Raw genomic sequence first — 26285 nt, forward strand, 5'->3', positions numbered from 1 at the left:
AAAAAAAAACTAAATGTAAAATAAGGAGAAGCTATATTAGGTCTAAAGTTATCCTGAACTATTCAGATAAAATGGATTAATTGAAAAATAACCAAACAATACTTGTTATCTGATATACTTTGAAACAAAAATTCTCATCCTTAGTTTGGAAATATGACTGGCTAAGCATCTGGAACCAGATTATTTAACTGCTAAACAAAGCTTTGATCCCAGGTGCCTCTTCTGCAAGTGAGAAAAAAGACTATATTTCCTTCATTTTTAGTTTATTCAACAAGTTGAATTTAGTGATTAGTTCAGCTGAAATCATAGAACTGAATGGGTGCTGAAAAAAATAAATCTGACAATACAAAAAAGGCTTAGAATCTTAAAGAAACAGCCAGTGCAATTTACTAGCTATATATATAATGCTTGAATATTTCTTTTGTTTCATAAATTAGTTTTAAACACCAAGCATATTTTGTTCACCCCCCCACCCTTTTCTTCTGTTCTTATTATTCATGATTACAAGATTTTTATTTAACTACAAAAACAATTTCAGAATGCTATGCTTATATATTTGCAGTAAAATATCAGTCTTTCTCCAGCTAGATACTGGCAAAAACAAGTAGAAGGAATAAATAAATAAATAATATTCATTTGGTAAGCAAGAAATGCATTGGTCCCTGCATCTTGAAATGGGAAAACTGTGAAGATTGGAAGTCTTATGGTTTGTACATGGTTTGTAACAGGGACATCACCTTAGCAGGACTTCTGCGCTTTCTGGAAGGCCATGTGTTGCTATAACCCTAGCTCAGGGTCAGCCAGCCCCACTCCAGCAAGAAACTGCTACGGAGACAAATGGAAGGTGAACAGATGAAATTAAGTCAGAGCACTTGTGTGCTGGCTCCAGCAGCAGCCTGACTCCTGTGGTGTGGAATGTCCAGCGTGTTCCACAGCCCTGCAGTCCCATCAGCCTCAGCGTTCCCAGCACTGCCACACAGAGCCAGTGCTGCTCTATTTGAACCAGCCAACAGAAACAGCCATGCCATGGAGTTAGGCAATCCCTCTTCTTTTTTAAGTAACAGCAATGATTAACTTCAAGGTGAAGGGATTCAGTGAGATGTGTGCATTTTGGAGTTACCAGCTCCCCTGGCTGAGACCTGGGCCAAATTAGCTTACTGACTCAACATGTTGCGGACAAGGCAGGGTACCTGGTGCAATGCAGATGTGGTGCAACAGGGACAGTGAGACAGACACTGTAGTGAACAAAAAGAGAACCTGGGTTTTGCTGGGCCCTCCCAATCTCCTCCTGTAGAATTGCAATTTCCAGGCCGCTGTGTCCATGCCTCTCTTGCTTTTCCTGCTTGATGGTGAGGACAAGGCTTACAAAGGAGCTAGATAATTTTGCATCCAGAACTAAACCCTTGTTGCTAGTGCATTTTGAGAGCACTCTAATTTAATCTTATGCTCCAGAGCACTTATTATTGACAATCAAAGGGGGCAAGGAGGTGGTTTTCTTCCTTCTTTCCTCTAATCCTCCTCCCAGCTTCATCCCCTTTCTACCATGTGTCACTCTTCCTAGGTAGGCGTGTTGGGGGACCAAAAGGAGCCACAATCATCTGGTCAGGTTGCAGGCCACTGCCTAGGGCAAGACAGGGCTAAGGGAATCCCAGTGTGACCTTGGGGAGCATCACCTGAAATGTGCGCTGAGTCTGGACAGACTCCAGATATGCAGTGGGGCATAGTGTCTTGACTGAGCCCAGCAGCAGCCTGGTCTCCTTGAGGGGGCTGGGTGAAAGGTGCATTCCCCAATGGAGAACTGCTTGCTTGGGTTGTTTAATGCCATAGAATCATAGATCATCTAGTCCAACCCCCCCTGCTCAGCAGGGTCACTTAGAGCATGGTAGACAGGGTTGCATCCAGGTGGGCCTTGAAGATCTCCAGAGAGGAAGACTCCACGCCCTCTCTGGGCAACCTGTTCCAGTGCTATGTCACTCTCACAGTGAAGAAATTCCCCCCTCACGTTCAGACGGAACTTCCTGTGCTTCAATTTCTGCCCCTTGCCTCTTGTCCTGTCACACGGGACAACTGAAAAGAGTTTGGCCTTATCCCCTTGACACCCTCCCTTCAGGTACTTATACACATTGATAAGATCCACCCCCCCCCCCCAAGTCTTCGCTTCCCCAGGCTAAACAGGCCCAGCTCTCGCAGCCGTTCCTCATAGGGCAGATGCTCCAGCCCTCTGATCATCTTTGTAGCCCTACGCTGGACTCTCTCCAGTAGCTCCATGTCTCTCTTGTACTAGGGAGCCCAGAACTGGACACAGTACTCGAGGCCTCACCAGGGTTAAGGTGGCATGCTAGGTGGCAACCAGGAAATGGGGCAAGGCTTTGTAATGGGGCTGTGGCTAGAAAGAATGGTCTTTAGAAGCCCTTTTGGCAGGCCCCTTTCCCTGCCCCATATCCACTGCAGGAGTCTTTTGTGCAGGAAGGGTCTCCAGCACCATTCTGCTGCTCTCATGAAAGGCCCAGCTTGAGGCCAAGAGGAAGCAGGAATCCTCTAAGGCTGATGGCTTCTGGCATGAGGAGAGAGTCTGGGGTGGGTGGAGGGCACCACTCTGTGGCTCCAGCTTTTGCAAGAGACCCCCAAACCAAGAGGCTTCCCCACCAGTGGCAGCTGTGCCCCACTCCTTGGGTCTGTCAAGCTGGCCTCAGCCCTTGCTGGCTGGCCCATTGCAGCAGGTAGCCCTAGAGGAGGACATCACTACAGGGAGCTCCAGGCCCACCACAGGAGCCAGCCCCAACCCCAGGCTCAGCCACCCTCCCGGGGCCTTGACTGTCTGTGGCCCTGAGCCACATGTGATCCTGACTGCGCGTGGCCCTGACAGAGTGTGACCCTGCATTGCAGCTGATGCAGCAGCAGACAACGCTTCTCTCCACCTCCCACGGCAGCTACCTGAGCCCTGGCGTCGCCTTTTCCCCTTGCCACATCCAGCAGATCGGTGCCGTCAGTCTCAACGGGCTGCCAGCCACTCCGATTGCTCCAGCATCAGGTGAGGGCCTGGTATGGGCCAGGACACAGTGAGTCCTTCACAACCAATGAACCCCTTGCCCCCATACTCAGCACAGTGCTCATACAGAGAAAACAGCTCCCTGTACCTCATCAGGCTCATGACAGACAGACAGATGGAGGGAGTAGTAGCTTCATGGAACCTTGACTCATGCAGGATCCCCTTTTCTTCTTGCTCTGCAGGGCTACATTCACCCCCTCTCCTGGGAACAGCAGCCATGCCAGGGCTGGTAGCACCCATTTCAAATGGATTCACTGGAGTGGTGCCATACCCAAATGGCCATCCGACCTTGGACACTGTTTACACCAATGGCCTTGTGCCATACTCAGGTATGGATAGCTGGAAGAAAACACCCAGAGACTTCAGGAACTGCATTTTTTTTTCCTGGATCCCCACAGAGACAACTTTTCCTAGCCCTCTATCAGGCAGGCCTGGAGAATCACTGGAACGTGTGTGCACAATTCCCTTTGCTGTGCTTCTGACTCCATTCCTCTTCTTTGCAGCCCAGAGCCCTTCAGTAGCAGAGACTTTGCACCCAGCCTTTGCAGGTGTTCAGCAGTACGCAGGTAACAGCTTCCCTCCTCTCTCGTTCCTCATGTGGCTGCCTGGCTTCTCAGGTAAACAGTTTGTTCTGTCTCATTGTAACACAGCTGTGTATCCAACTGCCACCATCACTCCAATTGCGCAGAGCATTCCTCAACCACCTCCCCTCCTGCAGCAGCAGCAACGAGAAGGTGAGAATCAGGGTGGAAACACAGCAGTAGGGGGGAGAGGAAGGGGTAGCTCATGGAGTTCTTCTGCACCATAGAGTCGATGGAGAGGGGGCAGCACCAATCCTTGTCCACTCTGATCCTTTGTATTGGAGCTGAGTTATGGAACCAACCTTGGCTTTGCAGTGAGCAAACTGTAAGGAGCCAGAAGATGCTGGTCATGCAAACCGCCAGAGCTCATCACTGGTCAGATGCCGCCTAGAGCAAAGCTGACAGCAGTCAGCATAACATGAAGCTTGGACATCAAAGAGTGTAGAGTCAAGGCCTTCCCTATGCAGGCTGGGGAGAAGAGCACCTTCTCCTCCTCTTTACTGATGCTAGAGACACACTGGTAAGAGTGAAACCAGCCTCTCCAAGGCACTCTCTTCTCTCTTCAACTTTCCCAGCCTCAGGGTTTGTTTTGCAGCTTATTTCCAAATTCATCTGGACAGAACTTGGAGCTAAAGGAATCTGTTTGTTCCTGCTTCACACAGCAGGTGCCAGGAAAGAGACAGCTCCCTGTGCTTATCAGGTTCACAGGGACCAGATGAAGAACTTGGCAGGACCAAGTCAGCCCATAAGAAGTAGGATGTATGACAATTCAGGACATTTCCAGTTGGGGCTGTGGCTTGTGGGTCAAGTGCAACCACTGCATGGCTGTGGGGAGGGAAGGCTACCTCTGCAGCTTCCATGTAGAGGTGTTTGCTGCTCTGGGCAGTGCTGATCAGAAGGGGGGGGAGCTATGAAGAAAAGCCATCGCTTCAGCTGATTTCTTTCCAGCACAACAGCTGGAAAGAACAGACATTGCTAGAGAGTTGTCATTCCCAGCACCCCAAGTGGGAACCAGAAAAGCTGAGATAGCCGTATCTACTCTCAGTAACTTCTAGTTCTGCATATTGCCTCCTGGATACTCTTGGACAGTCCTTAGAGCCCTTTTCCTTCAACCAGTGATTGAAAGAGGCCAGCAAGGGGAGGTTGAGACAGATGGAGGTAGTGCTGGGGTTCTTCTGTAACACTGTGTTCTGAGCTAAGTGCATTTTTCCTCTTTCCTCTGGGGGCTGTCTGTGCTTGGTCCTTGCCCATTGCCCCCATGCCTACAGGTCCTGAAGGCTGCAATCTCTTCATCTACCATCTCCCTCAGGAGTTTGGAGACAATGAGTTGATGCAGATGTTCCTACCCTTTGGCAATATCATCTCCTCCAAGGTGTTCATGGATCGTGCCACCAACCAGAGCAAGTGTTTTGGTGAGTGCTGATGCCCCCAGGCAGGAGAGCATGGCAGATAACTAGTACACTCATGCATATGGCATGGAGCCAAGAGTTACTGGCCATGCCTGTGTCCTGTCCTTCAGGTTTTGTAAGCTTTGACAACCCATCCAGTGCACAGACTGCTATCCAGGCCATGAATGGCTTCCAGATTGGCATGAAACGTTTGAAGGTCCAGTTAAAACGACCCAAGGATGCCAACCACACCTACTGACAGCAGCAAGCAAGCAGGAATCATTTCTGCAGCACAGGTAAAGCTGGCACCCTCACAGCACTGTTTCTGTGTGTTGTTCAAGGTCAGGGAGCAGCAAGGCTAGCTGCTCCCTGAAGGGATGCGGAGCCAAACACAGTAACGCAGATGGCAGGGCAGGGGCCTTGCTAGCAAAAGACCAGGCTCACAGTAACCAAGGAAAGTGACCAGGGCAGGCCTGGAGATGGTAGCCAGATTCAACCAAGAGTCCAGATCATCAGGCAATTTTGTGGAAATGGGGAAGGTCCAACATCAAGTCAGGAAGTCAATCTGCAGGTCAGGATCAGGTCTGGTGAGGGTAACTAGGGTCAAACATAATCCAGTGATTGCCAGGCAAATCCATAGTGATGAGACTGGTCTGATGTCAAGCCAGGAAGTCAACTCATTGGGTCGAGGTCCAAATCAATAATATCCATAGCCAGGCACTGCATGGCTGTGGCTCAGCTGAAGATCAGTACTCCTACAACATAGCTCAGGCAGGGACTGAAGGCCTCAACAGCCAGAAGGGCTCAGATTACCTGCCTGTCATCTAAGGAGGCTTCACCCATTGTTTTCCAACCCCTTCCCACATTTGTTCATCTTCCTAACAAGGCTTTAAAACCAAATAGTTTTGTTTTTAGCTGGGGCATGTGCCCTGGAATTAGTCTGTGGAGAATGCTTCTAAGCTAAGAAAGAGCAATCACATGATTCACAATAATCATAGAAAAGCAGATTAGAATAAAATTAGCCCTCAGTGTAGTCACATGAGGGTGTCCTCCTGCTTTTTTCTGGGCAGTCTTGTTACAGCAACTCAACACAGAGATAGCAAGCAACCCCCTCTTCAGATGGGGCCAATCTGTTGGAAGAAGGGCAAGGAAGGGCTATGGCCGGAAATGGTTCAGTGTCCTTCCTGACAGCTGGCTCCTCCTTGCTCGGCTTCCCTGTGCTAAAGGGTTTTGTCACAGCAGGCCCAAGGAAGGGTTTGGAGCAAAGAGCTCAGCAAAATCTGTATTGGGGTCTGCAGAGCTTGTCACCATGCCTACACAGTTGTACTCAGAATGCTTATTACTGCATCAGCTGAGCCTTGGCTGCTCTTCATCCCTTCTAAATGAGGCCATATTCCTCCACATTTAAGAGAGCAGCTCAAAGCCTGAGGTTTGCACATATGTCCTCCTAATCTCCCAATCCCCCCACCCCTTTCTGTTCAGGTGAAGGGAAAGTCCAGAGGAAGAATTTCTGCTTCAGGTTGATTTACAGAGGCCAGTAAACTTATAAACTCTTTTGACATCACCCCTTTTCTTCCTCTGCTCCTCACCTACCCACCCCATCTGCCTTCAGCCCACCTCCTCAAAAACATGAAATTGAAAGGAAGGCTCAATATCTATCCAGCAGGAAGATTCTTGCCACGATGGACTGTCATATTTGCTGCTAATGTGGTGCATAGCAAAGGGACCAGAAAACCAGCAGACCCTGGGGACCTGAAGCTCTTCCTCTCGGGATAAGCCTGGAGTATGCAGACCAAGAAAACCTAGTGGTGTGTCTCTAGGTTACTGCAGTGGTGTATGGGACCTTAGTCACCCCCACTCCATCTCCTATACCTTTCATAGATAAATATATATATATTTTATATATATATATATATAAAAACACACACACACACACATATATATATACACACAGTCTCTATTTTTTTTAGAGTGACTCACAGGACCAAACTTTTCCATTTAGAGACTGACTCCTTGCAAGAGGGGTTGGAAGCAAAGGGTTTACCTCTGCAACAGTGTCTCCTCAGCAGGCACTGCAAATAGGCCTGAACATTTGAGAGGATGGACAAAGAGCAAGGGAGAGCACATCTCTCTGCTCAAAATTAGCAAGAAGCAAGGAGAAAGAACTACATACCTCCAGGATTGGGGCACAGCCAGCTACTCAGCTCAAGAGTCACTCACCCACCAACCTTAGCACCAGCTTGGTTAAGGATCTCAACAGTTCTCAGTCTTAACCTTCCAAGGGCTTCTGCAGACCAAGCTCCTGGAATTTGGTGCCAAAGCCTATCCTGAATGCTCACGGATTAGGCTGAAAGCACAAGAAATCCCTTTACCTACAGGAACTGTACTGCCTCCGCATGCATGGCACAGACCCATGTTTCATAGCTCTCCATGGTAACAGTGAATTTTCTTGATCAAAGCAAGAGAAGATGAGAGAATGCGAGCAAACGTCTTCTCCAGAACAGAGTCACAGAAACCTCCCAGGAACTACACGCTGCCTCCATGTGTCAGAAATAACCTAAAGTTGGTTAGCAGGCATTTCCAACCTCCAAACAGGACATTTTCTCCCAGAGAATTTAATACAGGGACTTGCCTCTTATACCCTCTGCAAAGCTTTTCCAAGCAGATACAAGGAGGTTAGTATGATGATAGAGGGCTGTTGTTCTGTTTTTTCCTTCCACCTTCCCCTCCAAAGGGCAGATTATACAATATGCAGCATATATACATATATATATGTACACTTAAGCACAGAACATAGTTCAGAGTTTGATTTAACAAAGATCCCTAGAGTGGGGGGTCTTACTGACAAGGCGCATCCATTTAACAACTTGAAACAGTCCCTTTAAGTTTCTACCAAAATACAGAAAAAAAGAAAAATCTTCTGAATAATTATAGTTTCAATATTACAGAGTTTGATAAGGTACCAAGAACATTCCTCTGTGTGTCTGTGTGTGTGTGTAAATATGAACAGAGGGTTGGTGGAGAAAGACTGATGCAACTGATACTAAGGAGAGATCTGAGGACTTCAGAGGACCTCAGCCACTTCTCATTCTCCTCCAGTTTTCCTTTGTTCAAATGTCTGTGGCCCAGTCCTTTAAGTACATTTACATCTCCTCAACCACCCCTCTGTATCTGATGCTGAGAGTTTATGAGAGATGAATGAAGCAGTGGAAGTCTGTGTGTTTCTATAGTCCATGTTTACTGATTGTAAATACCATTTTTATACTTAACATCTATTATGTACGTGATTTGTATAATGTATTTTATTTCTGCTATAAGTAATTTCATGAAGTTTAAACTTCATCTAATTTTGAACAAAAGAGAAAATGACCAACAGATGCAAAATGGGAAAAAAAGGACTTTGGAAATTCTAGGTCAAGTTGGTTTAAAATAAGCATTTACAATCAGTTTCTTCCATCACAGTTACTGATGTGACTGTACAATGTTACAGGTGAGATACAAGCTTCGTCAATGTCAAATTCCTCGCTCTGGTCTAAAAAAATCTTAAATTTATTTAATAAAAGTTTTACTTGCTAAGTAACTTGGGGGGTTATTTCATGTGTTAGTTGCATCTGCTTTTATATAGTGCTTACACTTTAAGACAATCAAAGACTGGAGGTGAGGAACGTCTGCTTCCATTCAGCAAATCACTTACGCAATCAATTAAGCATTTCACAGAAGTATGGATGACTGAGCTTGAGTCCAATAAAATACAACCCTGTCTTACTCTGTACACCACAGCGTCCCAGGTCTCTAAAACAGCTATCTTTGAATTTTAATTCCAGTCATAGAACTGACCCCCAAAATGCAAGTTTGTTATATTTGCCCAATTGCAACAGGTAACTTCACCAGCCCAACTCTAGCAGAGCAAAACACAAACCAGGCACAGCTCTTGTGTGCAGATTCACGGCTTCTTAAAAAACTCCTACGTATTTTGTCTTTACTGGGAGAACAGAACAGGTTCTCTCAACAGTATTGTGAGGGGAGCAGGGGGAAGAGAGAAAGGGAATTAAAAAAAAAAAAAAAAAAAAAAACACATCGCCCAGCCCAGCAAAATGGAGAGCAACTGCACAAACTCCCTTTCTCTGTGCTGCAAGCAAGGAGCACACTGGGGCTAGAAGGGAACTAATGCTGTTTGCCATGTCCGTACATTGCTGCAAAAGCACCAATTTTCCTGAGACTTTTCCGAGAAGGTGCTTCAAAAGCCTTATCTAACAGTGCTAGAGAAAAGCAGAACATGAGTAGAAAATGAAATCTAGGATTACCTCAACTTTTGATGCCCCCTTCTGCCTGCACCAACACAGTTTTGTAGTGCCTGGACTATAGAGTTTACTGCAAACATCAGGAGCTAGCAGATGTATGCGTACATTTAGGAGGGGTAGATTCAAACTCCAGAGGGGAAGTGAATTGCAGCAAGTTCCTACTAATTCCATGCAAGTCTACAGAAAGCTTTGTCAAGTCAAAATCCAAGGTCCATGACATGGACAGAAGCAGCAATACATCCAGCTGGTGCCTGCTCCTATGCTGTGAATAAAACATACTTGCAAGTAAAAGCACCACACACCACTCCCACTTCAGATCATAGATGTTACCAGAGCAAGAACTCATGCCACACTGACATCTCTTGTGGGAACAAAATTTTTGTTTAGCTTAGAACAGGATTGCACTGAATCTAGCACTTCGTAGTCAATAGAGCAGGGAAGCAGGGGGCATATAGTATCCCTTTCCCAGAAAACAGCCTCACACAAACTAGAACATTGCCTCTCCTTGAGAGGGGATGCAGTCACACTGCCAACTCCCAACCTGCTTTCTCTCTCCTTGGAAAGACCTTTTCTTTTTTTTTCACATAAGCTTACAGGGTTTTGGCAGGGTGTGTGGGGGAGAACAGGGGAAGTGTCCTATTTAAACAAATTCCATCAACACAGGAAAAGGAAGAGCAAACATTTGGAAGTTCTTCATCTTATGGATACCACACACACTTCAGTACTATGTACATGTAGTCAGGACAGCATAAGTCCATAATCATGCTGATATTGTAAAAGCTGACTTTAAAATGTTGGGTAAGAGCCACTGAAATTTGCCAAGTCACAAGACCAAACCCCAATTTTTACTGATAGGATTAAAAAAGTAAACTCAAATACTTTTCTTGTCATGCATTATAAGTTAATTTCTAGCCCAAAAGAAGAGCTAGTTCACTGTCACTCTACTGAGATTGCACTAGTTTGTAAGAACTCTACAAACTCTACAGTGTGGGTATGTGTGGGCATGCTGACTAACATGCATCCTTTGATATCTTAAGCCAAAACCAGATTGTTCAAGCTTAAAAAAACCCAACACACACAACACACAAATCAATGCAGTTTTCCCCAGGGATATGTATTAGCAATGCATCAATGAAACCTAGCGTGCAAATCTATGCCGACCAGCTGCCGACCCTGGTATCTGTTTCTCTGCATTTCATACATCACTGTAGGAAACTTGTGTTGATGTATTCAGTTAGTTTTTAACTCCTACATGCTAAGCCTGCTCCTGCACCTCATCATCCCTAACTCAGCAAAGGTAACAGTTGCCTTCCATCATTACAGCGCAGTTTAGTGGTGACCAGAATAAACAATTTGTCCAGCAGCCCTGGCGTGAGCTGGGGTTCTCAGTTTAGCTGTGAACTTCAGCCTCCTTGAGCAAGGATTCCCAGCCCAAGGCTCATGTCATGTGTTAAATTCAGGTGCACAAGATGCCCAAAATCTTACTTGTATGAACAAAAATACCATTTCAGATTTCAGACTGTAGAGTAGGGAAAAAACAGAGAGATCCAGCACCTGTCCTTGATGTCCTTGAGTGCCAATCTGCAAACTGTGAAAAACTACCCCTTCCCCTCACAATTTCCGAAGCTGCATGAGGAACAGGCTGCAAAGGGAGCAGCTCGCTGCCTCCTCAGCCTTGTCTACCTCCTTTGCCCTTCAACTCTCTCCATCCGTGCTTACCTGCAGACCTTCGCCTATGTGCCTGGGCCAGTCAGGGCACAGGAGGGTTGGGGATCTTTCAAAAATAAGGCACCCAGAGAAAAATTCCAAGTCTGAGCCGAGCTTTCACGGGAACAAACAGAAGCTTAAGATCCAGAACAAAGCGTCTGAGATACCCATACCTCAGGAAAGCCCCTCTCTCGCTCACCTGCCCTGCCACCACTGGTCCTGGCCCCAGTCGCGGGCTCCTTGCGGCCAGCCCGACCCCGCCGCCGCCGGGCGCCTCTGTGTCGCCGCCGCCGCCGTTTTTCTTGGCGAAGCTGCGCAGCCGACCTTCTCCCATAAACAAACCGCCTGGCCCCAGCCCCCTCAAGGCTCCCGCCACTGCCGGGCCCTCACGGCGCCCCCGCCGCCCGGAGCTCCCCCGCGTCAGGCCCTCCGCCCCGAGCGGGCCGCCCCGGCCCCGCTACCTGCGGGCGCGGGCACACAGCAGCACATCGACACCAGCAGCATCATGCCGAGCAGCCGCCACCGCCCCAGAGGTGGCACTACCGGCAGCGGGACGAGGCTCTGGGGCCGCACGCCCATCCCGCCATCAGCCCCCAGTGCCGCCGCCCCAGCCTGGCCGCGGCACTCGCCCCACCGCCGGCCCGCGAGAAAGTGCGGCTGCAGCCGCCCCCCAACAGGGCCCATAGCACCCCGCTGTGCACAAAACCGCCCCGTTTTGCATATTAATTAAAACGCCGCCAATGAGAAGCGGAATAAAGCCGCCGCGTTCTGCAGAGTGAAGATCCATCAGCCAGTGAGAAGAGGCGAAGCGGCCCTCTTCGCGGCCGCATTCGTAAACCTCCGGCCAATAGGAAGCGCTCCAGAGCGGGGCGATCTGCATGGCCGCGGGCTCGGCAGGTAGTGGGACAGCCTGCTGGCGTGGGTGCTGTGCGTATTGCTGGTGGGTGCAATGTGTGCAGGATAAATGGGGCCCTTTATGCTTTCTTTGTATGTATAGCTTTGGAAAGGGAAGGTGGATTGCACTAAGGGGCAAAAACATTACAGCCTCTGCTGGAAATGCAGTCTCTACTCTTAGCTTCATTAAGTAGGGGGCAACAAGGGAAAACAGGTTTTGCCCAGAAACCCTTTGTGACTGGCTTATTCCTTTTCTTTCAAGTCTTTTTTCTTTCTAGTCCCTTCTTGCAAGTCCCTGTTGATATGTATGCTACAGCTTGAATTAAAGGCCAAAGGTCTTGTGCTGCTGTTTACAGCAGACAAACTGAGTACACACCAAGCCCCTGCATTCTTATCTGTACAGGTGCATCCTGACTTTAGCCCCCTGCTCCTAGCTATGACTCTAGGTCTTGGGCTGATGGCTAGTGCAACTAAACAGTGGCTCCATATCTGTACATTTCTGTGGAAAGCTCCTTTTGAATTCCTCCAAACATGTGCTTCCCAGCAATGTTTACTCCTAGACAATGGCTGTTACCAGAGCCTCCAGCAATGGCCATCTCAACAGAGCCATTGTGATTTCTCATTTCCATGCCAACCTTGAAGACGGTTAGAGGCCATGGTTGTCACTGAGGGGAACAATGGGAAATTGTACCCAAATGCCCATGCTGTTGTCCCACAATGCTGAGCTGTGTTTGTGTACATATGTGTGGTGAAGGTACCTCATTTTAGGATGGGACTGTATGCATTGAATATATCTGTGCATGTGGGATGATATATACAGGTAGGTGTCTTATGCATGGTGAATGCCTTTATCTACGATGTATGCTGCATGGACAGGGTTCATTGGTTACAGGGCAGGCAGAGGGAATGCAACATGTGCTGTGTGAAGAATGTATGTCTTTGTGTATGTGTGCACAGGCATATATGTGTGGGGATACATGCCTTAATTTAGGCAAGTTGTTGCCTGAGGTGTACAGCTCCCTAGACAGGAAAGCCAAGAGGCTAACAATTAATGCTGGCAGCCTTCCCTGTTCAGGGGTAATAGGAACTGACAATGAGAGACATGTAATCAGCCAATGTGAGGCTACAGCACTGAACAAGTGCCTCAAACTCGAACACGTTAGCAGTACCAAACCCTGCTTTACAGACAATTAGAGGGACAAAACTTGTCCCTTTATAGGAATCCTGGCTTGAACGTTTTATTTCTTTACAACCCAGTTGCTGAATGTGTTTTTGGTAGGTGTGAGCTCTCAACAAAAGCTGGGAGGCAAGTTAGGGCTGTGATGCAAGCAGCTGGGATGCAGGAGGACCCAAGGCAGAAAGGACAGAAAAGTCTCAGTTGCCTGGGGACACAGGGAACAGTGTTACATACATGTTTTCTGACCCTCTTCCCTGTGACTTCTTTCCAGGTCTTTGGCTTTAATTCTATGTCTTTTATCCTGCCACTGCTCATCTTTTTCCAAAACCAGAGGCTTCAGAAATGAATCCTGGGGCTGGGGAAGCTGAGGAGTGAGAGTGAGAGAGAGTACATGGCAACAGTGCATGTAGATGTGTTACACTGCCCATGAACATGAACAGCCATGAACAGCAGGAAGAGTAGCTGCTGCGCTGCAACAAAGACTCTGATGGAATTGGCACGTGCCTTTGCATTGCACATTTGCTATTAGTATGTGAGAACACAAATCTGTTTGGTGGGTATTACCACACGTGCCATTGCTCTAGCAGTGCATATGCTGCATCAGTGCTTGTGTGTTTGCTGACCTGTGCTGCATGCTGGCCGTGAGCGAAGAACACAAAAATGGAAGAACCTCTTCCTGATGAGCTCTTGTGAATGGCAACATACTTCTCATTCTATGTTCTTTGATTTCCCTGCAAGCTCCTATGTAGCTGCTTTCTGTAAGTTCCCAGAACTGGGCCCTATCCCTCCCAGGTTCAGGCGCTAGAAGCAACCACAGCAATTTCCTCCTTGAGGAGACCCTCACAGACTTTCTTCTGTCCTCTGCTCCAAAAAGTCCGAGAGACGCAAAATCTCAACAAAATCCCTACCACCACCACCCTTCAAATACACTTTTTTTTTTCTCTCCTTTGTAAATAAGAAAGGACTGGGTGTGGGGAGGGAACCCAACCCTGGGGGCAAGCAAGGCATTTACCAGACACTGACTGTAATCACACACCTTTTCATTGCAGAGTACACTGAAAAGTTTTGGAGCTTCAGAGGGTAGGTGACTTGCAGATGGCAAAGAGGAATAATAAATCATTTACTTGCCTTGGCTGGCTGAGTGGCAGGAGCTGGATTATGGTGCCCCCAGTTCTATCCCCTGGTACTTTATCTTCACCTCTGGGAGCTGGCTATGAAAGGCAGCTGCAGGAATCTGACTGATTGGGTCATAGGCTTGGGAAAGCATTTGGGTGGATGAGAAGGTGGGAGGAGGAGGGAACAGCAGGAATGGGGCCTTTTGTAAGTCTCTCTTTGTATTAGACTATTGAGCCCAACTCTGAAAGCTTTCCGCTTGCATGCTACTCCATTTCATCTACTTGCATGTGACTCATGCTCTCATCGCAGCACACCAAGTAAAGGTGCAGCTGACTAGAGCACAATGAGATTTGCTTCTCTGAGCATCTCCCTACATACTGAGTAGCTATAAATCTGACAGCACTCCTAGCTTAGATCTGCTGTTTGAGGTGCGGGACAGGGAGCAGGGGTGGAGGGAGGGGAGACATCCTAATGCGCTTTCCCTGCTGCGGTTCAAACACCACACCTACTGGCCTCAGCAACACTTGCAGCACTCCAGTGCTGCCACCTCTACAGTGGAATGCAATAGCTCTTCAACACCAAAGATTGCTTGGCATATTAGTATTAGACAATCCATATCTGATTTAGTGAAGCAGACAAGGAAAACTCTATAAGTTTTATTCCAAATTAAATAGTAACCAGCTTTGTCTGGCTCTTAGACATGGCTGTTTCTCTTCTATGGGAGAATCAGGAGTAAAATATTACTCGTCAATTAATAAACCCCTTTGCTGCAGAGACCAAAACATGGCAAAGTCCTTTTATTGTTGCATGCCCACACATGTACATACATGTTAATTATTCACATACCCTCCTATTCAGAGAGAGTATCTGAAAGAGAATATGAGGTTTAAATCAAGTTTGTTGTTCCTTCATGAACTTCACAACTGCTCCATAAAACACAGCAGCCTTCATGCTACTGTGTTGGCCATTCTACTTATATCCCCAAAACATCCTCACCCAGGTGACCAGCCTTAGAAGGCAGGCTTGGAGCAAGGGCTGTGAAGACCCTGGTTCCCCTTCTCCCAGAACCATGCTGACGGGTTTGTGAAAGCTGCAGGTTGTGATACTGTTAACCCCATTATTCAAACCTATTTTCATAGAGCTGCACCTGTCTACATACTGATGGTACTCTCAAGCAAGTCAGAGACAAGCTGATCCTAATAAGGAGACTGAATATGTAAAATCAGAGAGGAAGAAACCCAAAGGATGAGAGGTATGCTAAGGAAAGGAAGGCCAGAAAAGAGTGGGAAGAACAGGCTTTTTGGGGAAAAGAGAGCTGGAAGTGACAGTTCTGCTTCTCATTCCCACAGCCATGAAGAAGAAAGAATCTCCCCTTTCCTGTCCAGGAAAATCCCTTCTTCCTTATCCATACTGGAGAACTGGCTGTGGAGAGAGGGAAAGAACACAGCAGAATGACGACTCTTGTTTTAGCACACCATGTATTCACTGACCAACAAGGGAAGAGGAGTCCATTCCCCTAAAGGCAGCAGCCAGAGATAGAGTAGTACTCTACATTAAACTCTAAGTCAGCAAGAGGGAAAACAACCAGTCAATGAGGAAGTGAGAGGGAAACATCCATTTCAATACAAGTCCATCCTTCCCAAGCAGGGCCCTACCTACCACAGTTTTGGTCCCATACACAGCACCATCCCTTAGTACAGACTGAGGTTCTCAAGATTTTATTCCTCCTGGAGACTTTGCTGACTATAAGCTTGCTTCTGGGAAGAGAATGTGATGCAGAGATCATCTTGAATCTTGACAGGTTACGGCTGGACCTGAGGAAAAACTCGAGGTGGTAAGAGCAGAGCGGTAAGACTGAAAGAGGGGAGATGGAAGGAAGGCTGAAAGTCAGCAGTGGGAAAGATCTTTGACTGCAGGATAGGAAAAAAAAAATCAGAATTATGGCTGAAGCAGGATTAGAGCAAGCCCAGGAAGAGTCTTAGGAAGAGAGTTAAGGTTACTTTGTCACCACCTACTGCCTTGCTCCTGCTGATATCAATGACAAAGTGATGCATAGTGGAAGAGGAGGGACTGTAGCTGGCAGAGAGGAAGGAGATCAGGCATCCCTCAGGGGCTGCTGTAGTTATAGTAGCTCTGTAAAACCTGGTCCCGCTGGCTGGGGAACCAATCTCGGAAACGGCATACGTATTCCAGCCACCAAGGGTAGAAAACCTCTTGCACCCGGGTGGCACCTCCTCGGGTGATGGCAAGTGCAGCTTCGGCAGCAGGAGAAGCAGCTATGTACACTTTACCCCTGGAAGGAAACCAGTCAGAGGATCACTCAAGCCAGTCAATCCTTGTTGTGGTCTTAACTATGCACACTGACTACCACAGGGTTCTGCATGCTCGTGTTGCACACAGAGGTGGAAGACATGCACAACCCTCATGATATACGCAAGCAGATGCACTCTTCACATTAATTTTCTTGCACACTTGGATGCCCAAACTATCTTCAACACATTTGTCTCTGTACACTCTCAAAAAAAGATACATTCCTGCAAACACACTCCCTCCCAGACTCCTGCATCCTCCTCCAAATACACACCTGGTCTTCTCTAATGCCATGTCAGTGTCAATCAGGCCCAGGATGCAGAGTGTGATGAAGATGTTTTTCTTCTGCATGGTGAATTCATGGCGCAGAGAGCTGAAGAATCCATCCAGTGCAAACTTGGTGGCAGAATAAGAAGTGGTGAAGGGAGTAGGAATTTTCCCTGGAAAAGAAAAGGAGAGAATGGGAAACACTAGGAAGTAGCTATAAGCAGAACAGTGCCACGGAAGAAGAATCTGAACAAAGACGGAGGCTTTGCCATGCTACATCAACTCATTGTTCTTTTCGGATGCGTTTCCTTCTCTCTATTTCCATTCAGCCTCAGGCACTTCAGAAAATGACACCACCTTATGTCTGCATGTTCCAGGAAAATAAGCACAGATGTGGGTAAGAGGAAGAAACATCCTTTAATCTACGCAGTAACCAGGTCACATGCTGAGCTAAATAGCCTAGTGTGATGGCCTACCTGCTACCATCGCCATCTGTCATGTGTAACTACATGCATAGGGTCACAATGGTGATGCATCAGTCCAGTGGCAGTTCCATTTCCAAAGCACATTAGATCACAAGGTAGAAAAGGGCCATAGTATGAACTTTCATATGGTGAATGCAGCTCCCTTGAGCACACCCTGAAGCCTTTCTCCTGCCCTTCCATCCCACACAGTAGGTACAGTTATATGCACCAACCTGCTCTTCAAGATGACCAAAGCCAGAATGGCTTTGAAGAGTGGGAGAAATGTCTCAAAGCTGTGGGAGGGATGAGCCTGGGTGTGAAGGATGGGAGTCAAGCAAGCAGATATGGCCACTTCATGAGTAAAGAGCAAAGTTCCAAGGGAATGCAAAATGATTCAACACAGAAAAGGTCTTCCAGAAAGCAAGTTGCTCAGCCAAGCACCATTCCTGCTTACTGCTATAAAAAGCACTGCTTGAAAGTGTGTTCAAGGATGCATAAAAATACAATGAGCTGGAAAACCATGGTTTCCACAAGGCCAGCACTTCCACCAGTAATAAACACTAACCTGTGAGGGAAGAAACCACTACCAGAGAGCCTTTATTTTCCTCCAGGGTGGGAAGAGCTGCTGTTGCTAGTGCCACATAACTGAAGAAATTCACCTGGAATGACAAACAAATCATGGAAGGAGCAGGAGGGTTTGGAAAGAAGGTCAGTATGAGCCAGAAAGCCAATATAGTTGTCAGAAATAAAAAACAGCATAGCCTGGACTTGCTTTTTCAAACTTTGAGAGAAAAGGATCATATCTCTGGGGATATTGCATCCTTTGGCCTTTCAGATTCCAGAATAAGCTAATGGAGAAGAGTCAGAGCTAAAGTTATTCCTAAGCTTTACCATACAAATTTCTTGATTCCATATTTGTAATGAGACAATTAATTGTCTCTGATTTCTCTATATGCTAGTGTTTACTCTGCAACACCTATCCTGCAATAAGGATAGCAGTAGCATCTTGATTTACTCCCCTTCTAAGTTTCTTTTGACTGTGAACTCAGACTACAATGAAGTCTAATACTCAGCCTCTCTTCTGAGCTTGACTGCACTGTAACTTGCAGGAAATTTTTCTACTTATGATCTCTGGTTCCCTATTCTCCAGCAAACAAGTTTCCAACATGAAGTAGAACTAGTAAGGCCTACCTAATCTGACTATGCAAACAATCAAGAAAATATCTCTTCATCTCAGTGGTCCCAAAACCTGACACCAAAGTGATTCTACAGGAGAACTCCGTACCTGTGAACAGAGACACAGGAGCAAACAGCATTTCAAACAACCTTATTGTGTTCTGCAATGACATATGCATCTGCTATGGACTACTGGGAGGTATTTAATCTTAGTCTATTGCCCTTTCTGAATTAAACACATACGGCACAACTTCCCACAACTACTCTACTGATCCCTGACAGTCCCAGGCTACTGGGAGGTAAGATGAGCAGAAGGAAGGAGGGAAGGATTTCTTCCCAGACATTCCTCTGCACACATATTCACCAAAATATCTGAGCAAGGCACCTAGTCCAGTAATAAAGCTTCCAATCCATTTTACTTGAAATATGAGTGAAATAAAAGATTTAGTCTCAACTACTGCTGTAGGCTTGAATTTGCCCTCAAGTCTCCCAAAGCTGTCCTAGGAGAAGTCAGACCCACCCCATCCCAGGTGAGCTCTCCCTGCTGGGAAACCTCACCTGCATGAGCCAACGGATATGTTCCACATCTCCATCCCACATCTGGAAAGGGGTCATGCCAATGTGGTTCAGCACCAAGTAATCGAGTCCCCCTGTGGACAGGAAAAGAAAGCAGTCAAATAAAGGGGCCATCCCCTAACCACTTACTGAGGAACTGAGAAATGCCAGCAGAAGGGTGGCTGAACCAACTAGCCCATCCCTCAGAAGGCTGGGAAGCGCTTCACCACCAAGAAACATGAAATATGTCTAGTTGAGAACAGCTCTGCCTGCTTCTCAAGAGTAGAAATAGAAGGAAAGCTGTTCTTCTCTGTTGGCAGCTCTCCAAAATGATCATAGAATCAGTAAGGTTGGAAGGGACCTCTGGAGATCATCTAGTCCAACCGCCCTGCTCAGCAGGGTCATCTACAGCACGTTAGACAGGGTTGCATCCAGGCGGGTTTTGACTATCTCCAGAGAAGGAGACTCCGCAGCCTCTCCGGGCAACCTGCTCCAGTGCTCTGCCACTCTCACAGTGAAGAAATTCTTCTTCATATTCAGGCAGAACTTCCTGTGTTTCAATTTCTGCCCATTGCCTCTTGTCCTGTCACATGGGACAACTGAAAAGAGTTTGTCCTTGTCCCCTTGACACCCTCCCTTCAGATACTTATACACATTGATAAGATTAAGATCCCCCCTCAGTCTTCGCTCCCCAGGCTAAACAGGTTAGCCCCCAGCTTGTACTGGTGCCTAGGGTTATTTCTTCCTAGGTGTAGGACTCTGCACATGCCCTTGTTGAACCTCAGGAGGTTCCTCTCTGCCCAGCTCTCCAGCCTGTCCAGGTCTCTCTGAATGGCAGCACAGCCCTCAGGTGTCTCAGCCACTCTTCCCAGCTTGGTATCACCAGCAAACTTGCTGAGGAGGCACTCTGTCCCCTCATCCAGGTCATTGATGAAAAAGTTGAACAAGACGGGACCCAGCACTGAGCCCTGCGGGACGCCACTAGCCACAGGCCTCCAACTAGACTCCGTGCCACTGATGACGACCCTCTGAGCTCTGCCTTTCAGCCAGTTCTCAATCCACGTTTCAAGGTAATGAAGACTGGGCACATAGTTCTGTTGGCACACTCTATATTAGAATCTATAGGCGTACAGATTTGTAATAGGTAAAATCAAGATTGGTATGGGAATGTGTATGTGTGAAATCACTAGAAGAAATGTTAGAAGAAGGGTTAAAATAATGGCATGTGTTGAACACTCCTAGACTGGCAGATCACCAATATCACAGCATACTTGCATACAGTTGCTTTCAACCCCCCAGCTCCAGAAAACAAAGAACACATGAAGTAATTTAGACACTGAAATAATGGACAAAAGGATATAGAGTATAATCAAAAATGCTGCCTAATGACAGTCTGACCCCAGTGGGACAGGTTGGAGATGCAAAAAGGCCATAATCAATGTCATCTCCTATGGGGCACAAAAGACACATCAAAAAACCAGCACGTCATCACCAAAAAGGAACAACCCAGAAGACATGACAAGGACTCAACAGCTGTCATTCACACCACTACCCTGGCCAGTCTGCTTGGTTCTACACATCTTGTTGCTTGTGAGTACAAAAGAATGAGTGAACGTGAATCTGTGAGAGAGGGGTGGGAATAGAGTGAGTCAGTTTTGGTTAAGGTAAGATCACCTTCCCCTTCTATAAGGATTTGAATTGAGCTTTGCTATAGGGGCTGGCTACTGCTTTCAGAACTCTGTTTCCCCCTCTCTCAACCAAAGACAAGATGCCTCTTCAGGGTTGGTTGTGTGCAGCATGGCTGACACACATCTGCATGTCGTATCATATTTTTGAGTACTTTTCTCCTCTAGGAAAATACATGTGTCATGTTGCCTGATCCCCTCTCCAAGAAAGGCAGCTGGAAAGACAGCGACCTCCCAACTGGTATTTACAAACCACAGACTCTCCTTTCCTGAATACACTCTTCAGTGACAGAAATGGAGAAACTGAAACAAGAAGCTGGAAACTGGATTAAGAACTGTCTATATATATCTGAAAGTCAGAGTTGCCCAAGATGAAGAGAACTGAGATCAGACTCCAAGCCTCTTCCCCTTGGCTCTGCTCACCTGGCTCTGACCAGAGTTACACAGCAAGCAGTGAGTATCTCAAAAGTCAGAGATAGCTCTCTATTCACAGTCCCCTGAACTCAGGTAAATTTCAAAAATCCACTGAAGGAAACAACAGAGTAAAGGAAAGTCTGGAGATCTCTGGCTTCCTTGCTGCTCAGCTTTCCAGCACATCTTTGAATACCAGGGTTACCACAGAGGGGCCAGGATTGGCAGGGCTACAGGAACTGGGATGAGAACTATGTTATCAGACTTCTTTCTGGTAACTTGCCTAAAACTTGTTTGTCAGCATGAGGTGTGATATAGCTTGAGAACTATCACCTCTGAAGGGTGACCAGACCAGGTATGATCTGAACCTTTTCTGAACCAAGCAGCACAGTATAAACTGGAATGACCAACAAAATTTGTTCTCTCTCTTCAGCACCTGCCTCTTTTTTTTCTGCTTACCCGGTTTTTGGACAGCAAACTGGACCACGTTTTCAGGTTCTGAAGAGGAAGACATATCTGCAGGGATATAAAAGACTTTCTTTGCTCCAAGCTTCATGCATTTCTTCATCACCTTTAGAAAAAAAACAAAACAAAACAACCCCCCAAAGATTATACTATATGGGCTAGGAGGAAGAGAATGGTAATAAAGGCACTATAAGGCACTGCTTTGCTGTGTGTGGTTTTTTTTATATATATATATATTTTTTTTTTTTAATACTACAGTTAGCAAGAGTCAATTCTGGACAAGGATACATACTTTTATTTAAAATCTACCTCTATTCAGCCCTTGGAGAGCTTCATTTTACATCAAGAATTTGTTTAACTAGACCAGTTAATTCAAGGTAACTCTCAGCAAAAGGCAGATTCAACCTGCCTTGGAAAAGGATTAAGATTCACCAGGAAAAGGCAATCTTTTTCAGAATCCTTCTGGAATCAGGATTATGCTTTATGTTTATTTTTTTCTTTGTTCTAAAACATCTGGTGAAGATCTGACAGGACTCATCCTTCATAGTTTCTTTGCTATGCTGAGTATGTGAAGGTGTCTTGTAATAATACACAGTTAGCTATCTGCTGAAATATCCCTAGGAAGTATCCTTACACTCGCTACCCCCAAATCCCTCCTTTTGCCGCACTTTCTAGTACAGAACTTTCCCTGAAAGTCACCTCTCTCCACAGTTTCAGAGGTACCTTCTCTAAATATTGCCCTGTTTTATACTCTACAGATAAAGGAGTCTGATCTAATCTATTTGAGCTGGTCAAAAAATTTGACTTACAGAAAGGCTGAAGTCTAACGGAAGACTTCAGCGGCAAATAGAATTGTTTGGACTCTGGAAATCGACATATCTCATGGAAATTGTAGTTCAGGCACTGTACCCCTCTTCCTCTATAGGACAAGCACCCTTCTTCACTACATCTCCACAGTATGCAGTGTTCTTTCTTTCCGGTAAAAGAGAGGTATATTGCAGCCAGCACTGGTATGTGACAACACAGACAAGGCAGTCCATCCAGGAGATCAGTTGTAGAGGAGAATGGCTGCACACAATACTCTACCAGCAAGTCAGGCTCAAACATGCTGCTGATGTGTTCCATCTTTCTTCAGAAAGTATAAAGCAATTCTTAAAGTCAATAATAATTCAGCTGTTTTGGCTTAACATTTCTGAAGGAAAAACGTATTATTCCACCAACTAACTAACTTTCTCTCTCTCTCTGCCCAAATCCTTTACATCTTCCCTCATACAAGGCAGTTCTTACCTTCTGCAGCACAGCTTCCCTTCTAGCAGTCAGAACAATTTCAGCACCAAAGCCGGCATAATGGTATGCCATCTGCTCCCCAATCCCAGCACTGGCTCCAGTGAGGAGAATGCGGGCACCAGACAGGCTCTCTTATTTGTGAGAGAAAAACAGATGAAAAAACAAGCGAAGGAAGAAGTGGAGAAGTTGCCCTTAGCTACCGTCAGGGCTCTAACGTCAAAAAGCGCAAGTCTTCACAAGTCTTGATGCTTCTTCAGAATCAGTGAAGAGGCAGAATTGATCTGAATAGGCATGAGATTAATAATGCCTCCTCATTCTAGTTAGATGGAAAATAATGAGAAATCATCTACTTTCGAAGAATGGGCTCCTTTTCCCTTCTAACACACGGGTTAGTCATTGATATGGCTGCTACCTCATTTTAAGTAGCCAGTCGTATCAGTCTGTTTTGACCTGGGTCACAGAACTTGGTTAGCCCGACAAGCCCAGGCACAGAGCAGTCTTAAGACTTGTCTCCTCTATTATGCAGCAGTCAGTTTGTCAAATCGAGGTTCACAATTCAGTCATGTGGTAGGAGGATCAGCCTCTTAGCTTACAGAGTAGCTGGCATGCTGGAAATCAAATAGCCCAGCCTTGGTTAACTAGCCAGTCCCTCCTCCCCAGCTCAACATTCTTCCATGGAAGCTGGAATTAAATGAAAGCATGTGACTGGCATGGCTCAGTTATCATGAAACAACCTCCCGGGCCCAATTGCCTGAGAGCAGTATTGTTTTATTACTGCATCTGTTTGTTTTGGATATAATGCCTGGGCTATTATTGCCAAGGAGTAACAACATATTTATGTAACACAGCTGAGTCACGTACTCTTTATTCAGGTTCCTAGATCAATTTCTTTCAAGGATTAAGTCAATTTTCAACAGTTACAGAAAGCTGCATAATATAAAACCAGGCTCGGCGCCTCCTGCATTCTACTTATCATTTATTCTTTGTCATCAGTTTGCAGTAACATCAGCCCTTTTGTGCTGAGCACTACACACCTAAGGGGATGGACTCTGTCCTCATCAAGTTTGCAACTAAAACAAAAAACGGGAAGGCAGTGGCAAAGTACATGCCATTTTTTCCCTACACAGTCAGCAGCTTCCCTTGTAAATGCTGTTAGACCATTCTGTCTTCTCTTGTGTACCAAACCTTTCTCTGGTCCTGGGAACAACACAGTACTTTGGGGCTAAGAACTTCGGTAAGACCACAAGGAACAAGATGACTAGGCAGAGTTTGGAAATTCTCTTCTCTTACATGCTTACATTCTAGCTTGAGCTTGTAAGCCTACCTGGATCAAAAGTGTCTTTCCAGAAGAAAGCCAGAAGTGCAGCTACAATTCCTGCAGCACAAAACACTTTTCCAATTGCCTTCATATCCCTTCAAGTTGTGAAGGAAAAGAACAAAGTTGAATCTTGCAGCTGAGCGCCTCAGACAAAATGCTGTGATCTCCTTCTTCTGATGCTGCAAGCCAACTTGCATGAGGTACGTGAAGTCTTTCTGTCTTGCACATATGTGAGATGCTGGGTAGAACCAGGGACAGTCATGAGACTTTGCCTGACAAATCTCTCCACTGAGAACTAAAGTAATCTTTGGCAAGACTGGAAGAGGGGGAAAGACGTGGGCTCTCAGTCCTTTGATAAGGAGCTGCAAAGCCATTGTTTTTCCTCTACTGAAGAACGGGGACGCCACAGTCCTGTGAACGGTTCACATTCACCTAGCAAAGGTTAAGGCTTGGTTATGCCAAGCAGTAGAACTCCCTGTTCAGAGGGAGTAACACTGGCAGGATGGAAACAGTAAAGCTGTAGGGCTGGAGGCAATGATGTCTGCTCTCATAAGGGAGGACAGGAGCTAGAGATGGCAGAAAATAGGTCTTTCTCAGCCTTTCTCAGCTACTGTTTTCCCAGCCATTCATTTGCTCCAGGGCATCTCATCTGTCTGTCTGTTCTAAATGGACTGGAAAGAAGGAATTATTTTTAAAGGAATTATTTTTAAAGTGTCTGTCTCTAATGGAACACTCCCCAAAACTTTGTGTGGGGTCAGCACAGATTTCTCATTTAAACTCTGACTTGAAAGTCTAATTTTAGAATAAATGCCTTCTGCAATTTGCACTGCTGCATTCTATTTCATATTCTTACAGACATATTTGATATAAAAATGCATCAAATTGAAATGCAAAATGAATTAAACAATCATCTTTTTCCCCAACACCATAAATCATCTGCAGCTGTCCAACACAAGTTTAACACAGAAACGAAACCACACTGAAAACTTACATTTAAATGTTCTTTTCCATGCTTAGGGATCCCAGCACGTCAGCTATATGTAAAGCGATACACAAAGCAGGGAAAAAAAAGCCATGGGGATTTATTTCTGTAATTCTCTCTCTTTAGAAACTGTCCTGCAAAAGGAAAGTTCAAAACTTAAATCAGCATTGGCACTTACTAAATACTAACAAGACTCACTTACCAGGCTGAGTATCATTAGACAATTAGCATTTCTCTATATTTTCTGAGTTCTATTTCTGTCTTTAAAAATTCTTTTGCAGCCAAAGCAGTTAGACACAATGAACACAGGAGGAATTAAAAAGTTTTCAGGAGTTCCAGAAGCTGCCCTTCTGCTAAACTCACTTCATCAATTTCCACAGCTCTGCAAACATGTTTAAAACTAGCTTCCCTTCTCCTCTGTTCTTTTGTGAAAAACTCTGGCAGACATAAGAAAAGATGACATGAAAAATTAGAACAGATAAACAACTTTGGGGGAAAAAAAAGAAAATTAGTGCTCAATATTTCTCTTCGTTCGCTCTCACCTTAAACAGTGAACAATGTGATGATTAAAATTCACATGGGGAAATGCGAGCCTTTGGACTTTGTAGCGTGATCCTCATTTTGAGGCATAGCTGCCTAATCAAAATCCTCACAACTATAATGACACGTATTTATTAATATGGACATATGCCTGCTCTTATGGCCAGATGACATATAATTCCATACCCCAGGGAAGTGCCACAAGGACGCAAGGAGGCTATTCTTACAGCTCAGGTCCTGCTGTTGGATCATCAGGCACACATATATCTAGTACAGCAAATAAAGCTGCTAATGTCTGCTTTAAAACTCGATCGTTGAATGGGCACTAAGACCTCGGTTAGAGTAAAAAATACAGCACAAGGTCCCATCTCCTCCGCACGGCCGGAACGCGAGTGTTTTGCCCTTACCCGATTCTGTACTTCCCCGAGACGCACAGGGAAAATTCTGCAGTTTTTTCAGATAAATTATTAAAAACAAAAGCAAGCAATACAGTTAGTCCTCTGCACTCTGTGTTTTGATTTAGGCATTACAGCGTTCCCCCCTCCCCGCAGCCCGCCCCGCGGGACCCCGCCTCCGCGGCCGCGGGGCCGCCCCTGCCGCCATGACAGCTGC

General features: G+C 46.0%; 2 protein-coding genes across 14 annotated transcripts in view; one reads left to right on the forward strand and one right to left on the reverse strand.

Moving 5' to 3' along the window:
* The window catches only part of CELF5 (CUGBP Elav-like family member 5), a 51640-nt gene extending 43046 nt beyond the window's left edge, over positions 1–8594 (forward strand). For 5 of the 11 annotated variants that reach the window (XM_085316634.1, XM_085316642.1, XM_085316638.1 and 2 more), the window contains 6 exons: positions 2887–3031; positions 3232–3378; positions 3553–3783; positions 4899–5042; positions 5150–5314; positions 6501–8594. In XM_085316634.1, the coding sequence (XP_085172760.1) occupies positions 2887–3031; positions 3232–3378; positions 3553–3783; positions 4899–5042; positions 5150–5277 (795 nt within the window). In that variant the 3' untranslated portion in view covers positions 5278–5314; positions 6501–8594. The other 6 variants (XM_085316639.1, XM_085316640.1, XM_085316636.1 and 3 more) reach the window with 5 other exon arrangements.
* Positions 8595–14995: 6401 nt separating this feature from the next.
* Positions 14996–26213, reverse strand: HSD11B1L (hydroxysteroid 11-beta dehydrogenase 1 like). Of its 3 annotated transcripts, none has more exons than XM_085316648.1 (9): positions 26081–26213; positions 25143–25267; positions 24158–24389; positions 22834–22964; positions 21541–21652; positions 18989–19080; positions 17820–17913; positions 16798–16963; positions 14996–16506 (listed from the first exon to the last, which is right to left on the reverse strand). In XM_085316648.1, the coding sequence occupies exons 3-9, from the start codon at positions 24240–24242 to the stop codon at positions 16320–16322; spliced, it is 867 nt and encodes a 288-aa protein (XP_085172774.1). In that variant the 5' UTR covers positions 24243–24389; positions 25143–25267; positions 26081–26213; the 3' UTR covers positions 14996–16319. The 3 variants fall into 3 exon arrangements, with proteins under 3 accessions (XP_085172774.1, XP_085172775.1, XP_085172776.1); XM_085316649.1 differs by lacking the exon at positions 26081–26213 and adding an exon at positions 25676–25773; XM_085316650.1 differs by lacking the exon at positions 24158–24389.
* Positions 26214–26285: the final 72 nt, after the last annotated feature.

Source organism: Rhea americana, unplaced genomic scaffold, assembly GCF_003343005.1.
Source record: "Rhea americana isolate MKP2758 unplaced genomic scaffold, rheAme1 scaffold_477, whole genome shotgun sequence".
In the NCBI taxonomy this organism is placed as follows: Eukaryota; Metazoa; Chordata; class Aves; order Rheiformes; family Rheidae; genus Rhea; species Rhea americana.